Below are 26,884 nucleotides of genomic sequence, written 5' to 3' on the forward strand. Positions count from 1 at the left end.
TGGAGAGCCAGTAGCCCTATCTGATTTCATAATACCAACCTTCCCTAATCATTCACAGCATTACTTTCAGGATTACCATTCCTCTCTATGATCCTTGGGCTCTTTCTTTCCTTTATGTTCATGGTTTCATTTTCTTATGCATTCAGCATTTCATTGTTGTGTAGTAATTTTAAAACATGTTTGTTTCACACTTAGGATTTTTTTTTTTTTTTCATTTCTTTCCATTTTAAAAAGCCTTAGACTTATGTTTGGTTAACAGTAGTTTCACTTCCCATTGTACTTCACAACCCTCACAATCCTGTGGCTTAGAAATGTAAAAGTTTCTGGCCGGACGCGGTGGCTCACATCTATAATCCCAGCACTTTGGGAGGCCAAGACGGGTGGATCACGAGGTCAAGAGATTGAGACCATCCTGGTCAACAAGGTGAAACCCCATCTCTACTAAAAATACAAAAAGTAGCTGGGCATGGTGGCGCACACCTGTAGTCCCAGCTACTCGGGAGGCTGAGGCAGGAGAATTGCTTGAACCCAGGAGGTGGAGGTTGCGTTGAGCCGAGATCACGCCATTGCACTCCAGCCTGGGTAACAAGAGCGAAACTCCATCTCAAAAAAAAAAAAAAGTAAAAGTTTCTGACTTAGAAATCCCATGGTATCTCCTTTCTTCTTATTTCTGCCTTCCATTCCTTTAATTTTTTGAAAATACAGGAGGTCCATATTTGGTTAAAACGAATATAACCAGTGGAACCAGTATTATGCCCCTAAAACCAATATTATACCTTTTGTGCAAAAGTAAATCTTCCTCTTATCGTTGATACAGTCTCTTCCTTTCCTCAGTTGTATGTGCTTCTTTTTTGGAGTTGTCCTGGCTATTTTTTATTATTTTACGATATGAATTTTAGATGTGGCCATCTATTTCCAGAGAAAAGCATGTTGGAATTTTTATTGCAATTGTGCTAAATACATGAATTCACTTTCAGAAGTTTATCATCCTTTTAATGCCAAGGTTTTCTGTCTAAGAACACACTCTATCCTTGTTCAGATTTTCATATCTTCTTTTGTGTCCTTTAGAAATGGAGCTTTCCAAGTCTTCCCATTGTGGCTTTTGTACATTTCACTGTAATAATGGGTAAGAAAGCTGTAAAACCATCCTTATTTACAGATAATGAGATCGTAGCCCTGGAAAACACAAGAGAACCATTGATATATATATATATATATATCAATGACCAAGTAGAAGATACTAAGGAAAGAAAGCTACATTTATTAGTAGTAAGAACAAAGATGAAATACTATTCTGTGCATGGATATATAACAGTATACCAAACAAAATCCTGTCCTTGTGAGCTTATAATTTAGTAGAAACTGGAGTCCCTGAGGTTTTGCATATAATAAAATATCTTTTTAATATTGGTTAACAGTTGATAGTTGGCCGTGTGTAAAATGCTTGAGCCGTAGTTTCTTTTCCAAACGGTTTTGTAGACAGTTACTTGAGGGATTTAGACAATTCTCTGTTGTTTCCTAGATTTGAATGTTGCTTGAAGAAGTCTGAAGCCTGATTATTTCCCCTCACAGGTGACTTATTTTCGTGGATACCTATAGGTTTCTTTTTCTTTACAGCTTAAGTGGCTTTATGAGGCTATGTCTTGGTATTGGTCAATCATTATCGGTTTTTCCTTTCAACTTGTGGATTCATGTTTTTTGCTCCTTGAAACATCGTTGTATAGATTTCATGCTGGTTTCTTTTATGGTTATCATTGTCATCTTTGCATGAAGGTATTTCCTGCTGTACCCACTATTTACAGAAGGATAGTGTTGAAGACTGTCCAGAAAAATGCTCTGAGCTGGTAATTATTTATACAACATTTTGTGTTGAGAGTTGGTTTACCCTTTCATTCTCCCAAATTAAAGAGAGATTATTATTTGCATACTTCCTCTAGAACTCAGTGTCTCTTCATCTTCCTATCCTGTAACAAACTGCTTATACAAGAATAATGGCTGTTTGTATCTCCTTGTTCAGCCCTACCTATATACCATTTATCAGGGCCAGGTGAAATCCATTGTGTTCCTGCCACAGTCTCAAGATATCTGGCAAAAAATGATTCATTCATTCTGCCCAAAAGGGGATGCCTCTGTTTTAGAGAACTCTTTTCCCTATACTGTACTTTCTGTTTGAGATAAGAAACAGAAACTGCTATCTCTGGGTTTCTTCCCTGTTTGATCCAGTCTATCCTCTGTTCATTCCTCCTATTCTGGGGATGGAGTTTAGCTATCTTTAAGTTTCACTGAAGATGTATTTTCTTTTTTTTTTTTTTTTTTTTTTGAGATGGAGCTTCGCTCTTGTTACCCAGGCTGGAGTGCAATGGCGCGATCTCGGCTCACCGCAACCTCCGCTTTCCGGGTTCAGGCAATTCTCCTGCCTCAGCCTCCTGAGTAGCTGGGATTACAGGCACGCGCCACCATGCCCAGCTAATTTTTTTGTATTTTTAGTAGAGACGGGGTTTCACCATGTTGACCAGGATGGTCTCGATCTGTTGACCTCGTGATCCACCCACCTCTGCCTCCCACAGTGCTGGGATTACAGGCTTGAGCCACCGCACCCGGCCCTGAAGATGTATTTTCTTTTCTTTCCTTTTAGACGGAGTCTTACTCTGTCACCCAGGCTGCAGTACAGTGGCACGATCTTGGCTCACTGCGACCTCCGCCTCCCGGGTTCAAGCAATTCTCCTGCCTCAGCCTCCCGAGTGGCTGGGGTCACAGGCATGCACCACCATGCTCGGCTAATTTTTATATTTTTTAGTAGAGATGGAGTTTTACCATCTCAAACTCCTGACCTCATGATCCACCCGCCTCAGCCTCCCAAAGTGCTGGGATTACAGGCTTGAGCCACCGTGCCCGGCCAGAAGATGTATTTTCTTTTTCTATTTCTTCATGTTTGCAGAGTGGAGAGGAGACATATGTTTAATTCTACCAATTGAAATAGGAAATCCTCTATTCTGTATTTGTTCCATTTCACTCTTCTTGGAAATGTCTTTCTTCTTTGGGCTTCTCTAAAGGATTCAAATTCTTCCTTGGTTCTGGTTTATTGTTTATTTCCTCTTATGAAATACCTTTTACATGACTCCTTTCTCATCTCTCACTGAACATCATCCAAAGCAGTTCTGAATAACAGTAGACTTCTTTTTCCTCTGAGTATCTTCATGCTACATCTGTGTTCATGCTATTAAATAGGTATTTAACTCTAGAAATGACAGCATTGGAATATGTATCTTTAATGCCTCCAGAATTTTGAAACTCTTCATGTCTCTGCTGTTAATTATGAATGCTGTTAACCTAAATTCTAGCAGTTATTTAAGTTTAATCTCATAGTAAATGGTCCTCAACATTTCCAGCCTACACTGGTCTTGCCCATCTCTCGACTAACATTCTATTACATGTCTTCCAGCGTGGTTGGAGTCTGAAAACATATACTGTCTTACATATATTTTCATATTTTGATGTCTACCACTTGTTTATTAGTCCATCTGGAGAAAGAAAACCTTTTATTCTTCTTACTAATGATTCACGAATTGATGTAAAGCTAAATTTGGGAAGACTTTTCTTATTTTTGGTTGTTTTAAAATTTTACCTATAGATTTTTTAAATAAATGTGGACGAAATCAGGCTAGAGTTAGAAAAACAGGGCATAGTCACTGTCTAGTGAGCTAGTGTTGAATGTTAAATTGCATGGGAAGCATCTATTTAGTAAATGAGTAAACCAGATAAAAAACACCAAAAAAGTTTTAAGAGAAGGGCTGTATTCAGGTGCAGTGTCTCATGCCTGTAATCCCGGCACTTTGGGAGGCTGAGGTGGATGGATCACGACATCAAGAATTCAAGACCAGCCTGGTCAACATAGTGAAACCCCATCTCTACTAAAAATACAAAAAAAAAGTTAGCTAGGCATGGTGGTGTGTGCCTGTAGTCCCAGCTACTTGGGAGGCTGAGGCAAGAGAATTACTTGAACCCGGGAGGTGGAGGTTACAGTGAGCTGAGATCATGCCACTGCCCTCCATCTTGGGCAGAAGCCATTTTCCTGTAAGATCTACAGATTTTTTAGACTTATTAAAAACTAAAAAACATAACAAAATATTTAGAAGTAAAATTAGCATGTCTGTTTGTGGGGTAAAATTAGAAACATGGCCTAATTGGAAGAGAGATGAATGTAAGGGATTAATGAAATCAAGGAAGAGTTTTCTGTTGTGGAGTCAGAAAGTTCTGAATTTTGCCAGCATTCACGTTTTTTTTTTTTTTTTTTTTTTTTTTTTTGCTGTCTTTTGTTTTCAAACTTTTATTGTCAATTTAGTTTAATTTTTCTCCTCTTTAGTCACTGAAGCTATAGTTTTGCCCTGTGCATGGAGGCAGCTTATAATAGAATATGAAGGTTAAAAAACATCTAGTCATCTGAATTTTAAGTTATCCACAGTTGATAGTACTCCAGAGGCGTGGAAAACCAGTCTAGAACTAATGATGTTAGAATGTTATCATTTTGGGTCATAGTATGAAAGAAAAAAGTCAAAACACAATGGGGTTTGATATAAAGACAGTTTCAGTATATAGAAATGAACATAGGATAAGATGATAGTACCTCATGTTAGAACACTATGATGAATCAAAGATGGCTTGCCTCCTGATCAGCTTCATACTTTTTATTCAATAAAATCAGACCTCCCTATTTCTAATATGTCTTGTTCTTTAAGCACATATAAAAATGAAATGTAATTAGATGGAAAGGTGGAGCTCTCTCCATATTTATTACCAGTTTTGGATTGTGTTTAGTTTGGACAGACTAATCTTCAAGTGTGTTAATATAGAAATAAAGGAGTTTGGGGAGGAAGGCAGCAAATCACACTGCCACGTGTGTACCTACGCAACAATCTTGCATGTTCTTCACATGTACCCCAAAACCTAAAATGCAATAAAATAAATTTAAAAAAAAAAAGAAACTAAAAAAAAAAATGAAATAAAGGAATTTGAACTTTATGAAAATTAATTTGTGGTATGCAGACTGGACAGATGATAGACTTGTCAGGATCATATGACAGTTAACTAAGCAAAAGTAATGAGAACTTGGGCTATCATTTGTTTCTCTTAACCTAATGTAGCTGTTATTATTTCTCTCTTACACCATTTCTTTTCTTTTTAATATGCATTTTTAGTTTTTGCAAAGTATGCCTATATATTACTTGTTTTAGAGAGCCAGTAGAAATATCGGGTTATAGCAATGCTCTGCTCTGACCTCACATTTCACCTCCTTTAGTCAATTATTTTTTATTTTTTTAACTATTTCTTTTGTTGTCAACCTGCATATTTTGAAACAAATGTTTATACTGCTCTGTAAATATTTTTGTAGTCATTTTCAAACATAAGAAGAGAGAGATAATATAAGGAATCCTCATGTGTTTATCACGCAGTTTGAACAGTTACCGACATTTTGTTAGATGTGTTTACTCGATTTCTCTCTTACCCCCACTCCAGTTTTGTTGTTTTGGTTTTTTGCTGAACTACTTTACGGTTTGTTTTAAATACTATTGTATGTATTGCCAAGAGATTTTTTTTAAATCCTGCAATATTTCTAACCTAACAACATTGGTAATAATTTCTTACTATCATCTGCTACTTAGTCTCCGTTATATATTTCATTGTCTCAAGACTGTTGCTTATGGTTGGCTTATTTGAATCAGGATTCAAATAAAATCTGCACATTCTTAGTTCACAGGCTATACAAAAACGCTGTGGGTATAGTTTGCCAACCCTTGCTCTAGAAGTACGTTACTCTGGATTTGGCATTTAACCTTCTCGTGGTGGTGTTTGACATGTTTCTTCATCCCATTTTTTCTATAATCTGGCTTTACTCGATGCAGGTTCAGATCTTTGGCAGGTATACTTCATAGGTGATGTTGTGTACATTCTATTGCATCTGTGTCAGTTTGTCCCACTTACAGACATAATTGGGATTGATCAGTAGATTCATGTGTTGTCAGTCCAAATCCTCATATTTCAGTGATCTCTATTGACCTTTCACTTAAGGATTTTAGCACATATTGACCATTATAGCCTAGATCCATTATTTTATTAGAGCATCTTTCACTTTTATTAGCTGAAATTCTCCCATAAAGAAAAACTCTCTCATTAACTCTTTAATTTCACTGAAATACAGCTTCTCAGGCCAGGAAAAACAAGTACTCTTTCTCTTTAAAAGCTTTTAGAATAATGATTGGTGCCCTTGAGGTTTCCAAAATTTGTCCAGTTAAATCATTATAAATTTATATAATTTGAGCATCAGAATATATTATATGCATATAAATAATGTTTTTCATATATTATTATTATATTGGAGACAGAGTATTGCTCTGTCACCCAGGCTGGAGAGCAGTGGTGTCATCTAGGCTCAGTGCAACCTCCACCTCCTGGGTTCAAGCAGATCTTGTGCCTCAGCCTCCCAAGTAGCTGGGATTACAGGTATGCACAACCACCTGTAATTTTTGTGTTTTTTAGTAGAGATTGGGTTTCGCCATGCTGGCCAGGCTAATCTTGAACTCCTGGCCTCAAGTGATCAGCCCACTTTGGCATCACAAAGTGCTGGGATTACAGGCTTGAGCCACCGTACCAGGCCCATATATTAATATTCAAATTGTCTCATCTTTAGCAAGAGGGATCTTCGGCTAATCCTGTAAATTTCCCACTCTAGACATGGAAATAGCCATTTCTTTAAAAGCTTTTCCCTGTTTTAGCAGTAGATTATATTGGAGACTGCAATCTGGGTATTATGGTTGCTCTTCAGTACTGAGTTATTGCTTCCAGAGCTTTTAAGTGGACGAGCTAGGGAAAAAAAAAATGCATCTTTTAAAAGGAAAATATATATATATATATATATATATGAATTTATATTGATATATCCAATTAAAATAAAAAAGTACAGGGTCCTTTTACCTTTTATGCTGAAAATCTTGGCTCCTTCTTACATTAATTATTTCTATAATTCATATGTATTTCTCACCCTTGGTACTATTGACATTTTGAGCCAGAGAATTCTTTGCTCTGGGGGACTGCCTAGTGTGTTGTAGGACATTTAGCAGAATACCCTGCTTCTATTCACTAGGTAACAGCAGCACCACCCCTCTTTCTCCCCCTCATCTTTCCAGTTGTGAAAACCAAAAATGTCTGTAGACCTTCCAGACATTGCCAAGTGACCATTAGGGAGTAAAACTGAGTGATCTATCTTCTTTCTTTATACATTAGTTTCAATTTAACAGTAATACTAATATTACTAATAATAAAAAGACAACTAAATGTAGTTTAAAATTTCTTTGGGGTTTTCTTCCTTAGAATATATTCTGATAGGGATATATAGTCAAACTACTATGTTTAAGGTCACTTGAAGTAATTTTCTATGTGATTATGGTCCCCATTTGATAAGTAGGTTTACCTGTTTCAGTTTTTTTCTATACTTTTAGGGATTGCTTTGGCATTTTATCTTTTTGGATATAATTTTTATTTTTTCATATGTAAAATATGAAAAATATGATTTTAATGTCAAAACTCTTAAGTTACAGTAAGAGAAGTCATGGTTCCATTTAGTACATGTAAGTGAAAAAAAATCAGTGTACAGAACAGTGTTTAGAATATGTTTTATGTGCAAATGGGTGGGGAGAGAGAAGTGTGTGTGTATGTGCGTGTGTGTGTGTATAAAATACATATTAAAAATGCAATCGGCTCTCAGAAAACATGGGTTTAAACTGCATGGGTCCGCTTATATGCTGATTTTCTTATGCCCCTGCCACCCCAAGACAGCAAGACCAACCTCCCCCTTAGCCTACTCAACGTGAAGATGATGAGGATGAAGATGTTTAGGATGATCCACTTCCCCTTAATGAATAATAAATGTATTTTCCTTATGATTTTTGAAATAACATTTTATTTTCTCTAGGTTATTTAATTGTAAAAATGCAATATATAATACATATACAAAATATGTGTTAATCAACTATCTTATCAAAAAGGCTCTGGTCAACAGTAGGCTATTATTAGTTAAGTTTTGGGAGACTGAAAAGTTAGAGACAGATTTGCAATTATATGGAGGATTGGCACCCCATGCCCATATTGTTCAAGGGCCAACTATATATATGATATACGTGTGTATATGTATTATATGTAAGGAAACATATGATTATATATATGTTTGTGTGTTTGTATGTTTTTTTAAATGATGAGAGAATAATCCAAGAACTAATAAAAATAGTTATCTAGAGAGCAAAGCAGGAATCAGTGTTTCAGGGACAGCATAGAACCTGGACTTCCCTAAATATGCTGCTGTTTGGTAATTTGTCAATTTTTATCAACTTGATATAAATAGAAGATGAAGTTTAATAGTGAGACCACAATCACTTCTCATTTCCTTTTTTTTGGAATATAGATACATCACAATTCTTAGCTAATTCAGTGTCACCTCTTACTTTATGATTGTTGACATATTGTTTACTACTGAGCCAAGAAATGACTCTTCAGTACATATACTTATGTAACTTTCTGTCACTCCTAGAGTTAGTACTTGCCTTATTTTTCTGCTTCCTATGTATTTTTAATTTAAATGACACCCTCAAAATTGTTTGTTTAAATAAGGAATCCATCATTCTTATTAGTTTACCTCATTTTGATGCATGAAGGGATAAAAGGGAAATTCTAAGGATCTTCTAAAATTCTAAATTTTGTGTTTTTTTAGAAGAAATTTTTTATGTTTTTTTAACTAGTGGACTATGCTGTAGAATGGTTTGATCAGAACCTAGAAGGTTTTTTTTGGTTTTTTGTTTATTTGGAGACTTGAATCTTCCTCTTTTGCCCAGACTGGAGTGCGGTGTCACGATCTCGGCTTGCTGCAACCTCTGCCTCCCAGGTTCGAGCAATTTTCCTGCCTTGGCCTCCTGTGTAGCTGGGATTACAGGCGCATACCACCACGCTCAGCTAATTTTTGTATTTTTAGTAGAGATGGGGCTTCACCATGTTGGCCAGGCTGATCTTGAATTCCTGACCTCAGGTGATCCACCTACCTCAGCTTCTCAAAGTGCTGGGATTACAGGCATGAGCCACCACGCCTGGCCTAAACCTAGAAGTTTTGTAGGGGGCCCCAAATGCCAGCATCTATTGTGCCTTTTAATCTTTTTATCTCCTATGTGGAGGTACATGCCAGCATTCATGAAGCTAAATAACAGAAAGGGATTGGAGATCTCACTCATCTTATAGTGTATAGCGAATCAAAATCACATGGGAACTCTACATGCAGTTATGTCTAAGAAGTGTAGTTTTAACTGCCTCAGCCTTTACAGATTGGCAAAGTATAGTAGGAGATTAGAATACATGTTACTTAATCAGCTCCATGATATCTGCCTTGGTGTGTAACTGCTCTTTATTCAGACTTTAATCCTCTTCTTTTTAGTCCTACTGTTATCCTACCCATTCCCCCTTTTTGTGTGTGATCAGGACTTGCTGTGTTTCCCAGACTAGTCTTAAACTCCTGGGTTTTAGCAAGCCTTCCAAATACAGGTGTAGACCACCGCATCTTGTTTTTTAAATTAATAAACTTCATCTTTTAGGTTGATTTTAGGTTCACAACAAAACTGAGCTTTGTATAGAGCTCATGAAAAAGTATAAAGTGGACTGGGCGTGGTGGCTCATGCCTGTAATCCAAGCACTTTGGAGGCCAAGGCGGGCGGATCACCTGAGGTCGGGAGTTCAATACCAGCCTGACCAACATGGTGAAACCCCATCTTTAAAAAAAAAAAAAAAGAAAGAGAGAGAGAGAGAGAAAAGAAAGAAAGAAAAAGTATAAAGTGGTTGGGTACGGTGGTTCATGCCTGTAGTCCCAGTACTTTGGGAGCCCGATGCATGTGGATCACGAGGTCAGGAGATTGTGACCATCCTGGCCAACATGGTGAAACCCCCGTCTCTACTAAAATACAAAAAAAAAAAAAAACATATTAGCCAGGCGTGGTGGTGTATGCCTGTAATCCCAGCTACTCGGGAGGCTGAGGCAGGGGAATTGCTTGAACCTGGGAGGGGGAGGTTGCAGTGAGCTGAGATCGTGCCATTGCACTCCAGCCTGGGAAACAGAGCAAGCCTCCGTTTTAAAAAAATAAAGAAAAAGTACAAAGTGTATGGATACCCACTGCTCCAGCACACACAGAGTTTTCCCCACTGTCAACATCTAGCACCACGGTGGCATATTTGTCACAATCAATGAACCTCCATTATTATTATTATTATTATTATTATACACATGATTATTCCCAAAGTCTGTAATTTACATTAGGGCCACTCCTGGTGTTGTACATTCTATGGGTTTTGATATATGTATAATGACTCAGACCCATTATAGTATCGTACAGAATACTTTCACTGCCCTAAAACGCCTCTTTCTTTCTTCTATTTATTCCTTCTCTCCCATAATCTCTGGCAACCACTGATATCTTTACTAGTCATAATTTTGCCTTTTCCAGTTTGTTTGGAGTCATATAGTAAGTGGCCTTTTCCAATGAGCTTCTTTCACTTAGCAGCATGCATTTAAGGTTCCTCCATGTCTCTTTATGACTTGATAGCACATCTGTTTTTAGCATTGATGAATATTTCTGTGTCTAGATGTACCAGAGTTTATCCATTCACCTAGTAAAGGGCATCTTCCAAGTGTTGGCAATTAGGAATAAAGCTGCTATAAATATCCATGTGCAGGTTTTTGTATGGACATATGTTTTCAACTCATTGGGGTCAATACGAAGCATGATTGCTGAATGATATGGTAATAGTATGTCTAATTTTGTAAGAAACTGCCAAACTGTATTCCAAAGTGGCTGTACCATTTTGCAGTCCCACCAACAATGAGTAAGAGTTCCTGTAGCTCTGCAAACTTGTCAGCCTTTGACTTACTAGTTCCAGCAGGGGTTTGTTGTTGTTGTTGTTGTTGTTGTTTTTGTTTTCAGATTTTCTACATAGAATGATCACATCTTCTGTGAACAAAGACAGTTCTTGTTTCATTTTATTCTTTCTAATCTGTGTAGCTTTTATTTCCTTGTTATTGCATTAGGTTGGACTTCTAGTACAATGTTGAAAAGCAGTAATGCAAGGGAACATGCTTGCCTTGTGCTTGTTTATCCCTACCATTTGAGTGCCTGGATTCTCCAATTCTTGAGTCTTTCCAGTGATATTTGGCCAAATCACTTTGTCACTTCTTGTCATTTGCATCTTCGTGATACTTTAACTTTATAGTTCTGCTAGTTTATGGTTCCCTATATCCTTCTCATCCTGCAGTATTTTGTTGAAATCTTTTTTTCACCCTTTTTAGACTCATTGTCTCCTTTTTCTTATGGATTTAACCCTTCATCCTTTCACTGTCATTTTTAATGGAATTTTAGGAAGGAGGAAAAATAAGTGCATGCATTCAATAATCACAAGTGTTCATTTTATTCTTTAGCCATTTGACTTCCTATCAGTCATTTTTGTGTTCACGCTTTCATTTTAATTATTCTGTTCTTTTTGCTGATTTCTGCACTGTACATGGACACTCTAAAACTTAGTCAAAGCTATTTAGACCTACAGATGTCAGTTTGTGTCTCCATATGTTTTATGTAGTAGTTAACTTCTCAAACCTTAGGAACTAAGAACTTACTCTTAGCTTTCTTTTGTATTGGATGACTAGGCCAACATCAAAGATTAAACCCCACATTAGCCAATTTCTGATATGTTATTAATAGTCTAGTGGTAGAATAATTCACAAGTAATAATTTTTGGTCCTCCGTTTTAGAAGTTTGGAAAGTTGATGAACAGATCAAGAAGCAACAGGAAACACTTGTGAGGAAAGTCACATCCATCTCCAAGAAAATTCTGATTAAGGAAAAAGTCATTGAATATAAAAAAGTTGCAAAAATATTTCCTCTGAGTTCAGACATTGTTACTTCAAGACAAAGCTTCTATGAATGTGATTCACTTGATAAGGGTTTGGAACATAATTTAGACTTACTCAGATATGAGAAAGGCTGTGTAAGAGAGAAACAGTATGGAGGTAATGAGTTTGGGAAACCATTTTATCATTGTACATCCTATGTTGTAACCTCCTTTAAGTGTAATCAGTGTGGACAAGACTTTAGTCATAAATTTGATCTCATTAGACATGAGCGAATTCATGTTGGAGAGAAACCTTACAAATGTAAAGAATGTGGAAAAGCCTTCAGTAGGAAGGAAAATCTTATTACACATCAGAAAATTCATACTGGGGAAAAACCATATAAGTGTAATGAATGTGGAAAAGCTTTCATTCAGATGTCAAATCTTATTAGACACCAGAGAATTCATACTGGGGAGAAACCGTATGCATGTAAGGATTGTTGGAAAGCCTTCAGTCAGAAATCAAATCTCATTGAACATGAGCGAATTCACACTGGAGAGAAACCCTACGAATGTAAGGAATGTGGGAAATGCTTCAGCCAGAAGCAAAATCTTATTGAGCATGAGAAAATTCATACTGGGGAGAAACCTTATGCATGTAATGAATGTGGTAGAGCTTTTTCTCGAATGTCATCTGTTACGCTACATATGAGAAGTCACACAGGGGAGAAACCTTATAAATGTAATAAATGTGGAAAAGCTTTCTCTCAATGCTCAGTATTTATTATACATATGAGAAGTCACACTGGTGAGAAACCCTATGTATGTACTGAATGTGGGAAAGCCTTCTCTCAAAGTTCATCCCTTACTGTACATATGCGAAATCATACAGCTGAGAAACCCTATGAATGTAAGGAATGTGGAAAAGCCTTCAGCAGGAAAGAAAATCTCATTACACATCAGAAAATTCATACTGGAGAGAAACCTTATGAATGCAGTGAATGTGGGAAAGCTTTTATTCAGATGTCAAACCTCATTCGACACCAGAGAATTCACACGGGTGAGAAACCCTATGCATGTACAGTATGTGGAAAAGCCTTTAGTCAGAAATCAAACCTCACTGAACATGAGAAAATTCATACTGGAGAGAAACCTTATCATTGTAATCAGTGTGGGAAAGCTTTCAGTCAGAGACAAAATCTTCTTGAGCATGAAAAAATTCATACTGGAGAGAAACCATTCAAATGTAATGAATGTGGTAAAGCCTTCTCTCGAATCTCATCTCTCACTCTTCATGTGAGAAGTCATACAGGGGAGAAACCCTATGAATGCAATAAATGTGGGAAAGCCTTTTCTCAGTGCTCATTACTTATTATACATATGAGAAGTCATACTGGTGAGAAACCCTTTGAATGTAATGAATGTGGGAAAGCATTCTCTCAAAGAGCATCCCTTTCTATACATAAGAGAGGTCATACAGGTGAGAAACGCCGAGTGTATTAAATGAAAGAAGGCCTCTTAAATCCAACCCATGTTTTACTTAAAATATCTTAGCATAAGCTCAAAAAAAATCTTTATGGAAAAATTGTAATACTTTGTTAAAAGATGTTAAAAGACTGGAATAAATGGAGAGAAATACTGTATGCAAAGATGGAAAAACCCAATATTATAGAAACCTCAATTCTAAAAATCTGTAGACTGAATACAGTTCCAAACAAAATCTACTCAGAATTTTCTAGGATCTTTCCCAAATGACTTTCCCAGTTCATGTGAAATAGAACTGTATGGATTGCTGAGACAATTTTGAAGAAGAACAGAGGAAACACCCTCGCTGTATGATATAAAGTTACAGTCATTTAAAAATGTGTGCTATTAGTACATCAATAGGTAAGTAAGCAGTTTTTAAGGAATAGACTACCCAGAAGCAGACTCATGAGTACGTGTGAATGTGGTGTATGTTAGACTTGACATCATAAATTAGTAGGGAAGTGATGACATCAATAAAATTGTTGGGAATATTTTACTCTTCATATTGGAAAAAATAAAATTACATATAACATATAATCTTATGACATATTAAAAAATCAATATTCTTTTTTTTTTTTTTTTTTTTTTAGACAGTCTTACTTTGTAGCCCAGGCTGGAGTACAGTGTCATGATCTCAGCTAACTGCAGCCTCTGCCTCCTGGGTTTGAACGATTCTTATGCTGCAGCCTCCCCAGCAGCTGGGACTATAGACATGCACCACACACTGGGCTAATTTTGTTGTTGTTGTTGTTGTTGTTGTATTTTTAGTAGAGTCAGGGTTTCACCATGTTGGCCAGGCTGGTATCAAACTCCTGACCTCGAGTGATCTGCCCTTTTTGACCTCTCAAAGTGCTGGGTTTACAGGCTTGAGCCACTGTGCTCAGCCAAAAAATCAATATTCTAAAGGACTTAAACGCTGGAATTTGAAAACCCAAACTGTGAAACCATTGGGAGAAAGTAGACGATACTGCTTGTGACATTGAGGGAGCATTTTTTTTTTTTTTAAGACAAAAGGACTCTGCAATTCCACTTCTAGTTATAAATCCTATAGAAACACAAATAAGCGGGGCGCGGTGGCTCATGCCTGTAATCCCAGCACTTTGGGAGGCAGAGGCGGGTGGATCACGAGGTCAAGAGATCGAGACCATCCTGGTCAACATGGTGAAACCCCGTCTCTACTAAAAATACAAAGCATTAGCTGGGCATGGTGGCGCATGCCTGTAATCCCAGCTACTCAGGAGGCTGAGGCAGGAGAATTGCCTGAACCCAGGAGGTGGAGGTTTCGGTGAGCCGAGATCGCGCCATTGCACTCCAGCCTGGGTAACAAGAGTGAAACTCCGTCTCAAAAAAAAAAAAAAAAGAAACACAAATAATGCATAAGAAATATATATAAAATATATGTATGTATGTATAGCCAGTGCAGTGGCACATGCCTATAATCCCAGCTACTTGGGAGGCTGATAGAGGAAGATAACTTGAGCCCAGGAGTTTACGGCCAGCTGGGAAGCAGTAAGAACCAATCTCTTTAAAAAAAAAAAAGAAATATATAAATACATATCTGCAATGAAAACAACCTAAATATCAATCAGTGGGGTAACATGAATAAAATATGGTATGTTCAAATGGTAGAATAGCATACAGCACTTAAAAGCAGTGAACCAGATCCATATTGTGTAACATTGATAATTAAAGCAATGTCGAGTGAAAAAAATCAAAATGCAAATGAAATGCTGTATAATAATATTCATGTAAATTGGAATGAAATCATTTATAAAGAATGACTGTTTCTATTATTGAAAAGTGTATTTAAAACTATTTAGAATAGAAGGATACGTACCAAATTATTGACAGCATTGTCTCTGGAGATTGAATTTGGGGCTGTTGATTAAAAGGAGCCTTTAGCTTTGCTTGTAATTTTTATGCCTTAAAAAAGACTGGTAGTATATAAAATAAATATTAAAAGCTAATGATACACGATGATTATATGAATGTTTGGTTGTAATAGTGTTTTCCTAGTTGTTTTCCAGAACAGGCCAAGGGAAGACTGTGCTCATAGAAAGAGATGTTAATAAATGGATTCATATGCCTTATCAGATGATCAACTATTTTATGAAAAATATCTCTAGAAAATTAGTAATTAGAATACTCCTGTTTATTATATAATATGAAATTAGCACATTTTATCAACTCTATGATGCTGTTTTTTATATTTTAACATTTCTGAAATTGGACTCCTTTCAACTGATGATATTTTAGATTCAAGTAAATTATAAAAAATTTGAAAATCAGATGGCAGTATAACAAATGAAATGTGTTTTTATTTACTAGCTTAGGGCATCATGATCTACTATTCATGGTGCCTGTCCTCTTAGTATAGCTAGTATTACTAGACAGCAAATTTGTTAGATTCATAGCTAATTACCAATATATTTAGAATCATTGTGGAGAGATTAAGATTTTTCCTGACAAAGTGACTTTGCAATATTTGTTTTCTTGCCCTGTAATTTTCCATACAACCAGCATAGGCATGAATATCATTGTTAATTATTACAATATTTTGAAATGAGAAATCATTTATTTCCTGAGGTGGCCATAAGCAATTGTGTAAAAGTGTGTTGGTCTTAACCTAGAGACCTTTTTATTTTTACAACTCTTGACTTACACAGCCTATCCAGTTTTGATTGAAAATGGTGATGATCTTAGACCCTGAGCACTAGTAATAGAGTTCCTCTTGAAGAGTCGCATTCTCTGTAGTAATGCATGAACCAACTCTTACAGAGGTTATGTTTTTATTATGCCTTCTCTACAATATTATTTGATATATAATACAGAAAGCTGCTAATGCCTTTTTAAAAAGGAGATGGGGCTGGGCGTGGTGGCTCAAGCCTGTAATCCCAGCACTTTGGGAGGCCGAGGTGCGTGGATCACCTGAGGTCAGGAATTCAAGACCAACCTGGCCAAATGGTGAAACCCCATCTCTACTAAAAATATAAAAATTTAGCTGGGTGTGGTGGTGGGGGCCTGTAATCCCAGCTACTCAGGAGGCTGAGGCAGGGAATTGCTTGAACCCGGGATCATGCCACTGTACTTCAACCTGGGTGACAGTGTAAGGCCCTGTATCAAAAATAATAATTATAAATAAAAAGGAGATAAGCTGGGTGCAGTTTCTAATGCCCAAGCACTTTGGGAAGCCGAGGCAGGTGGATTACTTGAGGTCAGGAGTTCGAGACCAGCCTGGCCTAAAATATGGTGAAACCCCACCTCTATTAAAAATACAAAAATAACCAGGTGTGGTGGCACGTGCCTGTAATCCCAGCTACTCAGGAGGCTGAGGCTGGAGAATCACTTAAACCTGGAATGCGGAGGTTGCAGTGAGCCGAGATCGTGCCACTGCACTCCAGCCTGGAAAACCCAGCAAGACTGTGTCTCAAAAAAACAAAAATAATAAAAAGATAAAAATAGGGGACGTTTGTCAAAAGGGATCTTTAGCTTTTATGATTGAACATTAACTACATTTGTTTGAAGTTGATTTCACAAAAGTAAATCTCAAACTAAAGTTGTGAAGTACAACCATGACTACCAATTTTTATTGTTATTAGGTATTTTTGAAGACTCATGGTGACTTGTCATCAACAGCAGGGACTGACGTTAATGAAAACAATTACAATTTACCAAAACTGAAATATCTACATGAGTATTATCATTTCATACTCCCTCCTTAAATAGGCTTTATACTAAATCCAGTTTTCCCAACATACCCAATATTTACATATATGTAATTTTTTTTTTTGAGACCAAGTCTCACTCTGTCACCTAGGCTGGAGTGCAGTATAGGATCTTGGCTCACTGCAACCTCCGCCTCCTAGGTTCAAGCGATTCTTCTGCCTCAGTCTCCCAAGCAGCTGAGCACAGGCACACTCCACCATGCCCAGCTAATTTTTTTTTTTTTTTGTATTTTTAATGGAGATGGGGTTTTACCATGTTGGCCAGGCTGGTCTCGAATGCCTGACCTCAGGTGATCCACCCACCTCGGCTTCCCAAAGTGCTAGGATTACAGGCCTGAGCCACCGCACCCAGCATGTAAACCTTTTTTAAAAAATAGTTTTCACATTTCATGTAGCCACACAAGTGTGTATGTATAAATACTTGCAAGACATTGTTTCTTTGTCTAAACTGTTGTTTTTCTCTGTGATTTTCTTTTTAATTTTTTTTTTTTAATTTGCCCTGTACTTTATATGCCTTAAGTCCTCTGCCCCTTTCTTTACATAGCTTTGGAGTTCACAGAGAAATGTAAAATTCCACTTAAGGTCCGTAAGGACAACCTAAGATTTCTCTTTTGGCCTTTCACCCCGGTAAGACTGGCTGAGCCTATCGGTTGACGTAAAGTACCTCCAAGTAAACTTGAATCTGAGGTCTGAAGGTGTTTTACTAACCTTATGTCAGCAAGCAGATGATCTGGTCTCTATAAATTCTCACTATGTTGCTCAGGCTGGTCTTGAACTCCTGGGCTCTAATGATCTTCCTTTCTGTGGCTCCAAAGTGCTGGGATTACAGATTTAAACCACCATGCCCAGGCTTTTTTGTTGTTATGTGTGTATATATATATATATATATATATATATAACTTGTTTTCTTATCGTCATGTGGCTTGGTAAATTTCTGTAATAATACCATGTGTGTCCTTTATGTGTTTACCAGTGAATTTTATAGTTTCACTTATTTTCATGATGGTGTTATAGTGTTATCCTTTTGCTTCGAGGTTTAGGACCCCCTTAAGCTTTTCTTTCTTTTTTATTTTTATTTTTTGGTCTTTTCTCAGACAGTTTCACTCTGCTGCCCAGACTGGAGTGTAGTGGCTCCAACTCAGGTCACTGCAACCTCTATCTCCCAGGTTCAAGTGATTCTCATGCCCCAACCTCCTGAGTAGCTGGGATTACAGGCGCGTACCATCACACCCAGCTAATTTTTGTATTTTTAGTAGAGAGGGCTTTTACCATGTTGGACAGTCTGGTCTTGAACTCCTCACATCAAGTGACCCATCGGCCTTGGCCTCCCATATTGCTGGGATTAGAAGCGTGAGCCACTGCACCCAGCCTTCAGCTTTTCTTGTAAGACCAGTCTAGTGGTAAAAAAAACTTCCTTAGCATTTTCTTGTCTTCTAGAAAGGACCATTTCTCCATTTATGAAGGATAATTTTGCTGGATATAGCATTCTTGGCTAGTTTTTTTTTTCTTTTAGCACTTTAAATATATCATCCCTTTTTTTTTTTTTTTTTTCTTTTGGCCTGTAAGGTTTCTGCTTAGAAATCCTCCATTAGTCTTAATGGGGTTTCTTTTATAGGTGACTAGATACTGTTTTTCTTTTTGGATTCACTCTTTATCTTTGACTTGAAACAATGTGAATGTAATTGTGCCATGGAGAAAAACTTTTTGCATTTTATCTCTTTGTATATTGCAAGCCTTCTGTGTCTGGATGTCTGAATCGCTTGTTAGACTTTGGAAGTTTTCGTCCATAATTTTATTAAATAGGTTTCATTACTAAATAATGGTACCATAGTCACCTGTTAATGAATAGCTGTGTTGTTTCCAGTTTGGGGGCTGTTACAAATAAGGCTACCATGAACATCTGTGTAAAAATTCTTTGTATAGATGTATGTTTTCATTTATCTGGGATAAATACCAGGGATTGGATTGGTTAGGTAGTATAGGGGATATGAAATTCGTGAAAATTCTTAATTTTAGACCTGTTAGTTCAGCCTTAGTTGTTTCATTTTTCATAGCTTGATAAGTGATGGAAATATATGTATGAACACAGATGAATGTCAGCTGCACTAGGCTTTGGGCAGTGTGCCAGCACAAACGCCAAGGCAAAGCCTCTATAGCTGCTTCTGGGGCATAACTAATGACTGTGTCCTAAAGAGACTTTAGTGTTAACATATAATAAGCTGCTGTTTCTCCTCTAACTAAATTTAATAAATGACAGCAACATGAACAGCCATTTTATAAATACTTCCAATATGGTCTCTATAAATTAGCTTGGCAAAGGGCTATGCTGTGACTGGTGCCCTATTTCAGAGCTGGTTTTTAACATTGGTAATACCTTGTCATGCATTAGAAAGGCCCAAGTCACATAAACATTTGTTAGATTAGCTTCTGAACCTTTGTGAAATACTACTTTCTTGTCACATAGTGGACAATAACTTTCTAAGATCTCCTGGTGTCCAGAACCCAAGCTTGATTTCTGCTATGTCTGGATATCCCTTCAAGAAATAAGTACTGAAGGTAGAGAATAACCCACAAGTGTTCTTTGAAATCTGAGGCATCTGAGCCTATCTGATCTTTAAGTCAGAATAATGAAGTAGACTGGGCATGGTGGCTCATGCCTATCATCCCAACACTTTGGGAAGCCAGGGTGGGAAGACTGCGTGAGCCCAGGAGTTCAAGACCAGCCTGGGCAACATAGTGAGATCCTGTGTCTACAAAAAATTTTTTTAAAAATTTGGTGGACGTTATGGCACACACTTGTAGTCCCAGCTATTTGGGAGGCTGAGGTGGGAGGATCACTTGAGCCCCGGAGGTTGAGGCTGCAGTGAGTCATGATCACCACTCCAGCCTGGGCAACAGAGCGAGACTCCGCCTCAAAAAAATAAATCAGCAAAATAACGAAGGTAAGGTGGATAGAGGAGGTGGTGGAGCTTGTAGCAGATAACAACCATGTCCCCTGACGTGACTGATACCTCCAGTGTTAGAGGTGGAAGAGCATCACCTCTAAATAAAAAATTATCTTCTGCACTCTCCTAGTTGAGACACTGGTCTTTAGTCTTTGGGGACATGCAAGTGCTATAGGAGGGACATGCAAGTGCTATAGGAGAGACTTACATCTATACAAAGACTTGTACAGCTGGGCTTGAAATTTTCATTAACGATGTAAATATTATCCTCCTTTCTTGGGAATCTTTGATTATTGCTATGGTTTGAATATTTATCCTCTCCAAAACTCATGTTGAAATTTAGTTGCCATTATAATAACAGTATTAAGAGGTGGAACCTTTACAAGGTGATTAGGCCATGAGAGCCCCACACTCATGGGTGGGATTAATGCTGTTATAAAAGGACAAATTGGGCCGGGCGCGGTGGCTCAAGCCTGTAATCCCAGCACTTTGGGAGGCCGAGGCGGGTGGATCACGAGGTCAAGAGATCGAGACCATCCTGGTCAACATGGTGAAACCCCGTCTCTACTAAAAATACAAAAAATTAGCTGGGCATGGTGGCGCGTGCCTGTAATCCCAGCTACTCTGGAGGCTGAGGCAGGAGAATTGCCTGAACCCAGGAGGCGGAGGTTGCGGTGAGCCGAGATCGCGCCATTGCACTCCAGCCTGGGTAACATGAGTGAAACTCCGTCTCAAAAAAAATAAATAAATAAATAAATAAATAAATAAATAAAAGGACAAATTGGGCATCCTCTTATACCTTTGCCTGTCGGCCTTCCATGTGAGAACAACCATGTGTCATAAATCTAGCCAGTAAGATATAACCAAAAATATTTGGGGGTAATGGGTTTTTGAAAACATTTTCTTCCTTAATAAAAGGGACATAATCAGCTGGCACAGTCTTTTCCCTTAATTTTTGTCAACAGCAGAGACCAGCATTGAGTCCATGATATAGCAGCATTCCCTTTTGGAACGAGCCAGCCACCTGGTAGAAGGCCAGTTATATTGGGCCTGTTCTGTCATGGATGAGACAGAGATTCATTCTTACAAGTATGGACAAATATTCTGGATATAGATTTTATTTTTCCTGCACATAATACTTCTGCCAGCATCCCAACTATGGATTTACAGAATGCTTTCTCCACCATTATGGCATCCTCCTAGTTTTGTGTCTGATCAAGATCTTTTTTTTTTTTTTTTTGAGACAGAGTCTTGCTCTGTTACCCAGGCTGGACTTCAATGGCACGATCTTGGCTCACGGCACCCTCTGCCTCCTGGGTTCAAACGATTCCCCTGCCTCAGCCTCCCAAGTAGCTGGGATTACAGGCGCACATGGCCACACCCAGCTAATTTTTGTATTTTTAGTAGAGATGGGGTTTCACCACATTGGCCAGGCTGGTCTTGAACTCCTGACCTCAGGTGATTCACCTGCATCGGCCTCCCAAAGTGCTGGGATTATAGGCATGAGCCATGGCGCCCAGCTTGATCACAGGATATAAGGTTAATATTAAAAAATCAGGCCAGGTACGGTGGCTCATGTCTGTAATCCCAGCACTTTGGGAAGCCGAGGCAGCCGGATCACCTGAGGTCAGGAGTCCGAGACCAGCATGGCCAACATGGTGAAACCCGTCTCTACTAAAAAATACAAAAATTAGTTGGGAGTAGTGGCCCATGCCTGTAATCCCCAGCTACTCAGGTGGCTGAGGCACAAGAATTGCTTAAACTGGGGAGGCGGAGGCTGTGGTGCTCCAGGATTGCGCCACTGCACTCCAGCCTGGGCAACAGAGACTCTGTGTCAAAAATAAAAAAAGAAGTGGGATTTTGCTTTGTTTCCCAGCTGGTCTCCAACTCCTGGCCTCAAACAATCCTCCTGCCTTGGCCTCCCAAAGTGTTGGGATTAGGGGCATGAGCCACCTTGCCCAGCCCATCTACTCATTTGGATAGCTGTACCTTGCTAGGTAGAAATGGAGTTGTTTCATTATTGTAAAGGAGCTCAAGTTGTATGTAAAAAAGTGTGTAGAAACTTAGTAGCCAAAGGGTTAGACTATGTCAGTTATGAATTTATTGCCTCTCAGTTCCAAATTAACCTTTTCAGTACTAGCTCTGTGAAAGTGGACAACTTGAAGCATTTCTCCTTTACAGTGAGTGTGATATTAAGCTTTGTCAGTAGAAGGCGTGGACGTTAAAGAGAGACATTGAAGGAGGAAGGGGATCTTCCTGGCTCTGGTTGCAGCATTTTGCTTTTCCTTGTTGTTGCTTCATGGTCCATCAGTGGAAGATGTATATGTGAGAATATTGAGTGATGCTCAGCGCCAGCTGTGCTCCAGAGCATGCAGTCTCTTGGAGATCTTGCATACCTGGTCTGGGCCTGGCGGACTACCTTGCTGAGGCTCTTCTCATGAGAGACCATGTGCTCCAGACCTCATGCTCACAGTGGCACCCAAACTCCACTGCATCCTGGCCATCAGCCATAGCTTGCTTGTGCAGTGGGGAGTTATTTCCTGTAGCTATCTTGATGTGGATGCCATGCCTCTCAGGCTTAAGGCCTACAGTGCTACTCCAACTCTCTTTGAGTATCTGGAAACATAGCAGACTTCCCCCCATCCCAGTGAGCTACAACCACATCTTCAATGAGGTTTCAAACTTACCCTTGGGAAAGACTTCCTTCCAAGTATGTTTCTCTCTTGTGTACTCTCCCTCAGCTTTAAAGGGCCTTTTAGAGTTCTCTTCATGCCCCTATACTTTCTCTCCTATCATTGCTTAATAATTCTTTATATCATAATTCTGTTTAATTCCTTTGGCTGGGCACAGTGACTTATGCCTGTAATCCCAGCACTTTGGGAGGCTGAGGTGGGTGGATCACCTGAGGTCAGGAGTTTGAGACCAGCCTAACCAACATGGCGAAACCCCGTCTCTACTAAAAATACAGAAGTTAGCTGGGCCTGGTGTCAGGTGCCTATAGTCCCAGCTACTCAGGAGACTGAGGCATGAGAATCACTTGAACCCAAGAGGCAGAGATTGCAGTGAGCCAAGATTTTACCCCTGTACTCCAGGCTGGGCATCAGGGCAAGACTCCATCTCAAAAATAAAAGATTCTTTTTTGTGTTTTTTTTTTTTTTGAGACGGAGTTTCGCTCTTGTTACCCAGGCTGGAGTGCAATGGCGCGATCTCGGCTCACCGCAACCTCCGCCTCCTGGGTTCAGGCAATTCTCCTGCCTCAGCCTCCTGAGTAGCTGGGATTACAGGCATGCGCCACCATGCCCAGCTGATTTTTTGTATTTTTTTTTTTTTTTCAGTAGAGACGGGGTTTTACCATGTTGACCAGGATGGTCTCGATCTCTTGACCTCATCATCCACCCGCCTCTGCCTCCCAAAGTGCTGGGATTACAGGCTTGAGCCACCGCGCCCGGCAAAAGGTTCTTTTGTAGTTTCTGTTTCCTGACTGTACCCAAACTGATACAAACTGACTCTAGAAACTGGCTGCTGGTGCAAAAAACTTCTCATCCATTTTTGGCAAAAGGCCACCATCATTCACCAGGACCTTCACACGTAAGCTCTCCAGGATACCCAACTCCTTAAAGTCTCATACGGCAGGACAGTTTGCCATCAACCAAAAGCATAATGAGTTGTTTCACTACAATGGTCCTGTCTCAATGGCAGATCATAATGTACACAATAAAGAATCCCATGTTTCTCTCCAATATAGGTGATTTTGCCCCATTAGTGCGCAGGATAGAACACTGGGCATGCCGGAGAATCTCAACAACTTGAGAATGCATAACTGTTAACAGTGGTGTTATATTTTCTTCAGGGCTAAATTGAAAACAAAATAAACAAAATAATAAAGAACAAAATAAAAAATTGGTTGTATTTGAAATCATCCCATAAAAAATATCTAAGATTTTCTACAAAGCACATAACATGGATCAATTATCCAACACTGAAGAATATGTATATATGTGTGTCAACTGTATACCATAATATCCACACATAGTGGAAAGTCCACATATAAAAGTTAATTTCATGATTCATATTTATGTGAAAGAAAAAATATATATACTAATTTATGTAAAAGAATAACACATGAATTTATGTGAAAATTTAATGTGTACCTTATATTAAATATGCATATGATTGTTAGAAAAGAGGAGATTCAGGCCGGACGCGGTGGCTCACACCTATAATCCCAGCACTTTGGGAGGCTGAGGCGGGTGGATCACGAGGTCAAGAGATCGAGACCGTCCGGGTCAACATGGTGAAACCCCATCTCTACCAAAAATACAAAAATTAGCTGGGCATGGTGGCGCGTGCCTGTAGTCCCAGCTACTCGGGAGGCTGAGGCAGGAGAATTGCTTGAACCCAGGAGGCGGAGGTTGCGGTGAGCCGAGATCGCGCCACTGCACTCCAGCCTGGGTAACAAGAGCGAAACTCCGTCTCAAAAAAAAAAGAAAAAAGAAAAGAGGAGATTCACATAAGTTATCATCTCTCAGGTTACTAGCCAATTAAAAAGGGAAAAAAAACTTTAAAATGGAGACATGTGACCATTACTACCTTAGTCAAGTTTTCGAATTTAACATCACTAACAGTGAAATGACCTAATTTCTTGTTTGTTTATGTGATCTATGTAGTTATCCTGGAGTCATCTATGTAGTATCCTTGCTAAATATGTTTAACCTAAATTTTATCATGAGGAAATAACTTAACAAACCCAGAATGTGAAACATTTGGTAGGACAAGTAGACTAAATTCTTTTTTGTTTTTTGTTTTTGTTTTTCAAGATGGAGTGCAGTGGCGTGATCTTGGCTCATTGCAACCTCTGCCTCCCGGGTTCAAGCGATTATCCTGCCTCAACCTCTCCAGTAGCTGGGATTACAGGTGTGCACCACCACACCCAGCTAAATTTTTGTATTTTTGTAGAGACAGGGTTTCCCCATGTTGGCCAGGCTGGTCTTGAACTCCTGAGCCCAGGCGATCCACCCGCCTCAGCCTCCCAATGTGCTGGGATTACAGGTGTGAGCCACTGTGCCCAGCCCACTAGATTCTTAAAAGAAGAAAAAATCAACATCTATAGAAAACAAAAAGGTGGAGGGACTGTTCTAGATTAAAAGAGACATAATGTCAAATTTAATGCAATGACCTGGACTGTGTCCTGCTTAAAGAAAAATGTATACAAGACATTTTGGGGAAATTGAATATGGATAAATTGTGGAATTATTGTTAATTTCCTTGCGTGTGCTTATGGTGTTGTGATTAGAGATGCATGAGATATCTGTGTGAGACACTGTATCGTGTCGTGTGTGTGATATTGTGTTTAGTGATATATGTGTGAAACACAGTTTAGTGGTATATGGTACGAAAATGCCCCTAGAAGGTACATGCAGCAGGGTGCAGTGGCTCACGCCTGTAATCCCAGCACTTTGGGAGGCCGAGGCAAAATTAGCTGGGTGTAGTGGCATGCACCTGTAGTCCCAGCTACTCTGCACACTGATTGGGGTCAGGTGGGAGGATTGCTTGAGCTCAGGAGGCGGAGGTTGCAGTGAGCTGAGATTGCGCCACTGCACTCCAGCCTATACGACCCAACCAGACCCTGTCTCAAAAAATCAAAAACCAGATCCACATTTAGTACTGAAGTATAATGATAGTTGAATTTATTTTCAAATGGTAGAGAATCAAAAGTGGCAAATTGTTGACAATTGGTGAATCTAGGGAACAGGCACATATAAGAGTTCTTTGTAGTATTCTTTCAATGTTTCTGGAGATTTGAAACTTTCCAGAATAAACAAGTTAAGTAAATGTGCCTGCAAAGTGGGAAGGCACTGAACTGATTGAGGACATACTCAAAGACCCCGCTGGAACAGAACTTAAGAATTAGTTCTCTGATTTGTTACCATAAGAGAGGAAGTTTCAGGAGAAGGAATGCAAAAGGTCTATATCCTAGTTGAAAGAGAGTGAAAGAAAATATTTCAAGTAAGGAAGGACAGACTTATCAAGGATATGGTTTTTTGATGAATGACAGTCATTCCAACCTCTTCCTGCTCTAAAGGAAGATTTCTTCATCCAGACACTGAGGTCAGAAATGTGAAATGAGTCCTGTGGGCTAAAATCCGGGTGTCATAAAACCGTGTTCCTTCTCTAGGCTCTAGGGGAGAATCTATTTCTTTGTCTTTTCCAACTTCTAGAAGCAGTAGAAGCTGCCTCCATTCTTTTGCTTATGGCTCCTTCCTCTATCTTCAAAGCACATCTCCCTTTTGTGCTCTCTGACTCTGACCCTCCTGCCTTCCTCTTTTAAGGACCCTTGTTGGGCCTACTCGGTAATCCAGAATAATCTTACCATCTCAAGATTATTATTATTATTTTTTTTCCTTTTTTAAGATGGAGTCTCACTCTATCACCCAGGCTGAAATGCAGTGGCGTGATCTTGGCTTACTGCAACCTCTGCCTCCTGGGTTCAAGCAATTTTCCTGCCTCAGCCTCCTGAGTATCTGGGACTACAGGCACACACCACCATGTCCGGCTCATTTTTGTATTTTTATTAGAGACTGGGTTTCACCATGTTGGCCAGAGTAGTCTCAAACTTCTAACCTCAAGCAGTCTACCTACCTCAGCCTCCCAAGGTGCTGGGATTACAGGCATGACCTATGATGCCTGGCCTCCATCTCAAGATTCTTAGGTGAAGCCTATCTGCTGCAGAGTCTCTTTTGCCATGTAAGATATATTCACAGGTTCTGGGGAATCGGATTT

The 26,884-nt window shown here is 38.9% G+C and overlaps 1 protein-coding gene across 4 annotated transcripts in view; it reads left to right on the forward strand.

Moving 5' to 3' along the window:
• Positions 1–13,654, forward strand: part of LOC116530883 (zinc finger protein 568) — a 29,792-nt gene extending 16,138 nt beyond the window's left edge. For all 4 annotated transcript variants that reach the window (XM_032249366.1, XM_032249367.1, XM_032249369.1 and 1 more), the window contains one exon: positions 11,828–13,654. In XM_032249366.1, coding sequence (XP_032105257.1) covers positions 11,828–13,410 — 1,583 coding nt within the window. In that variant the 3' untranslated portion in view covers positions 13,411–13,654. The remainder of the gene's footprint in view (positions 1–11,827) is intronic.
• The last annotated feature ends 13,230 nt before the right edge of the window (positions 13,655–26,884 follow it).

The sequence above is a fragment of the Sapajus apella genome, unplaced genomic scaffold, assembly GCF_009761245.1.
Source record: "Sapajus apella isolate SASKATOON/1434 unplaced genomic scaffold, GSC_monkey_1.0 scaffold68, whole genome shotgun sequence".
Taxonomy (NCBI): Eukaryota; Metazoa; Chordata; class Mammalia; order Primates; family Cebidae; genus Sapajus; species Sapajus apella.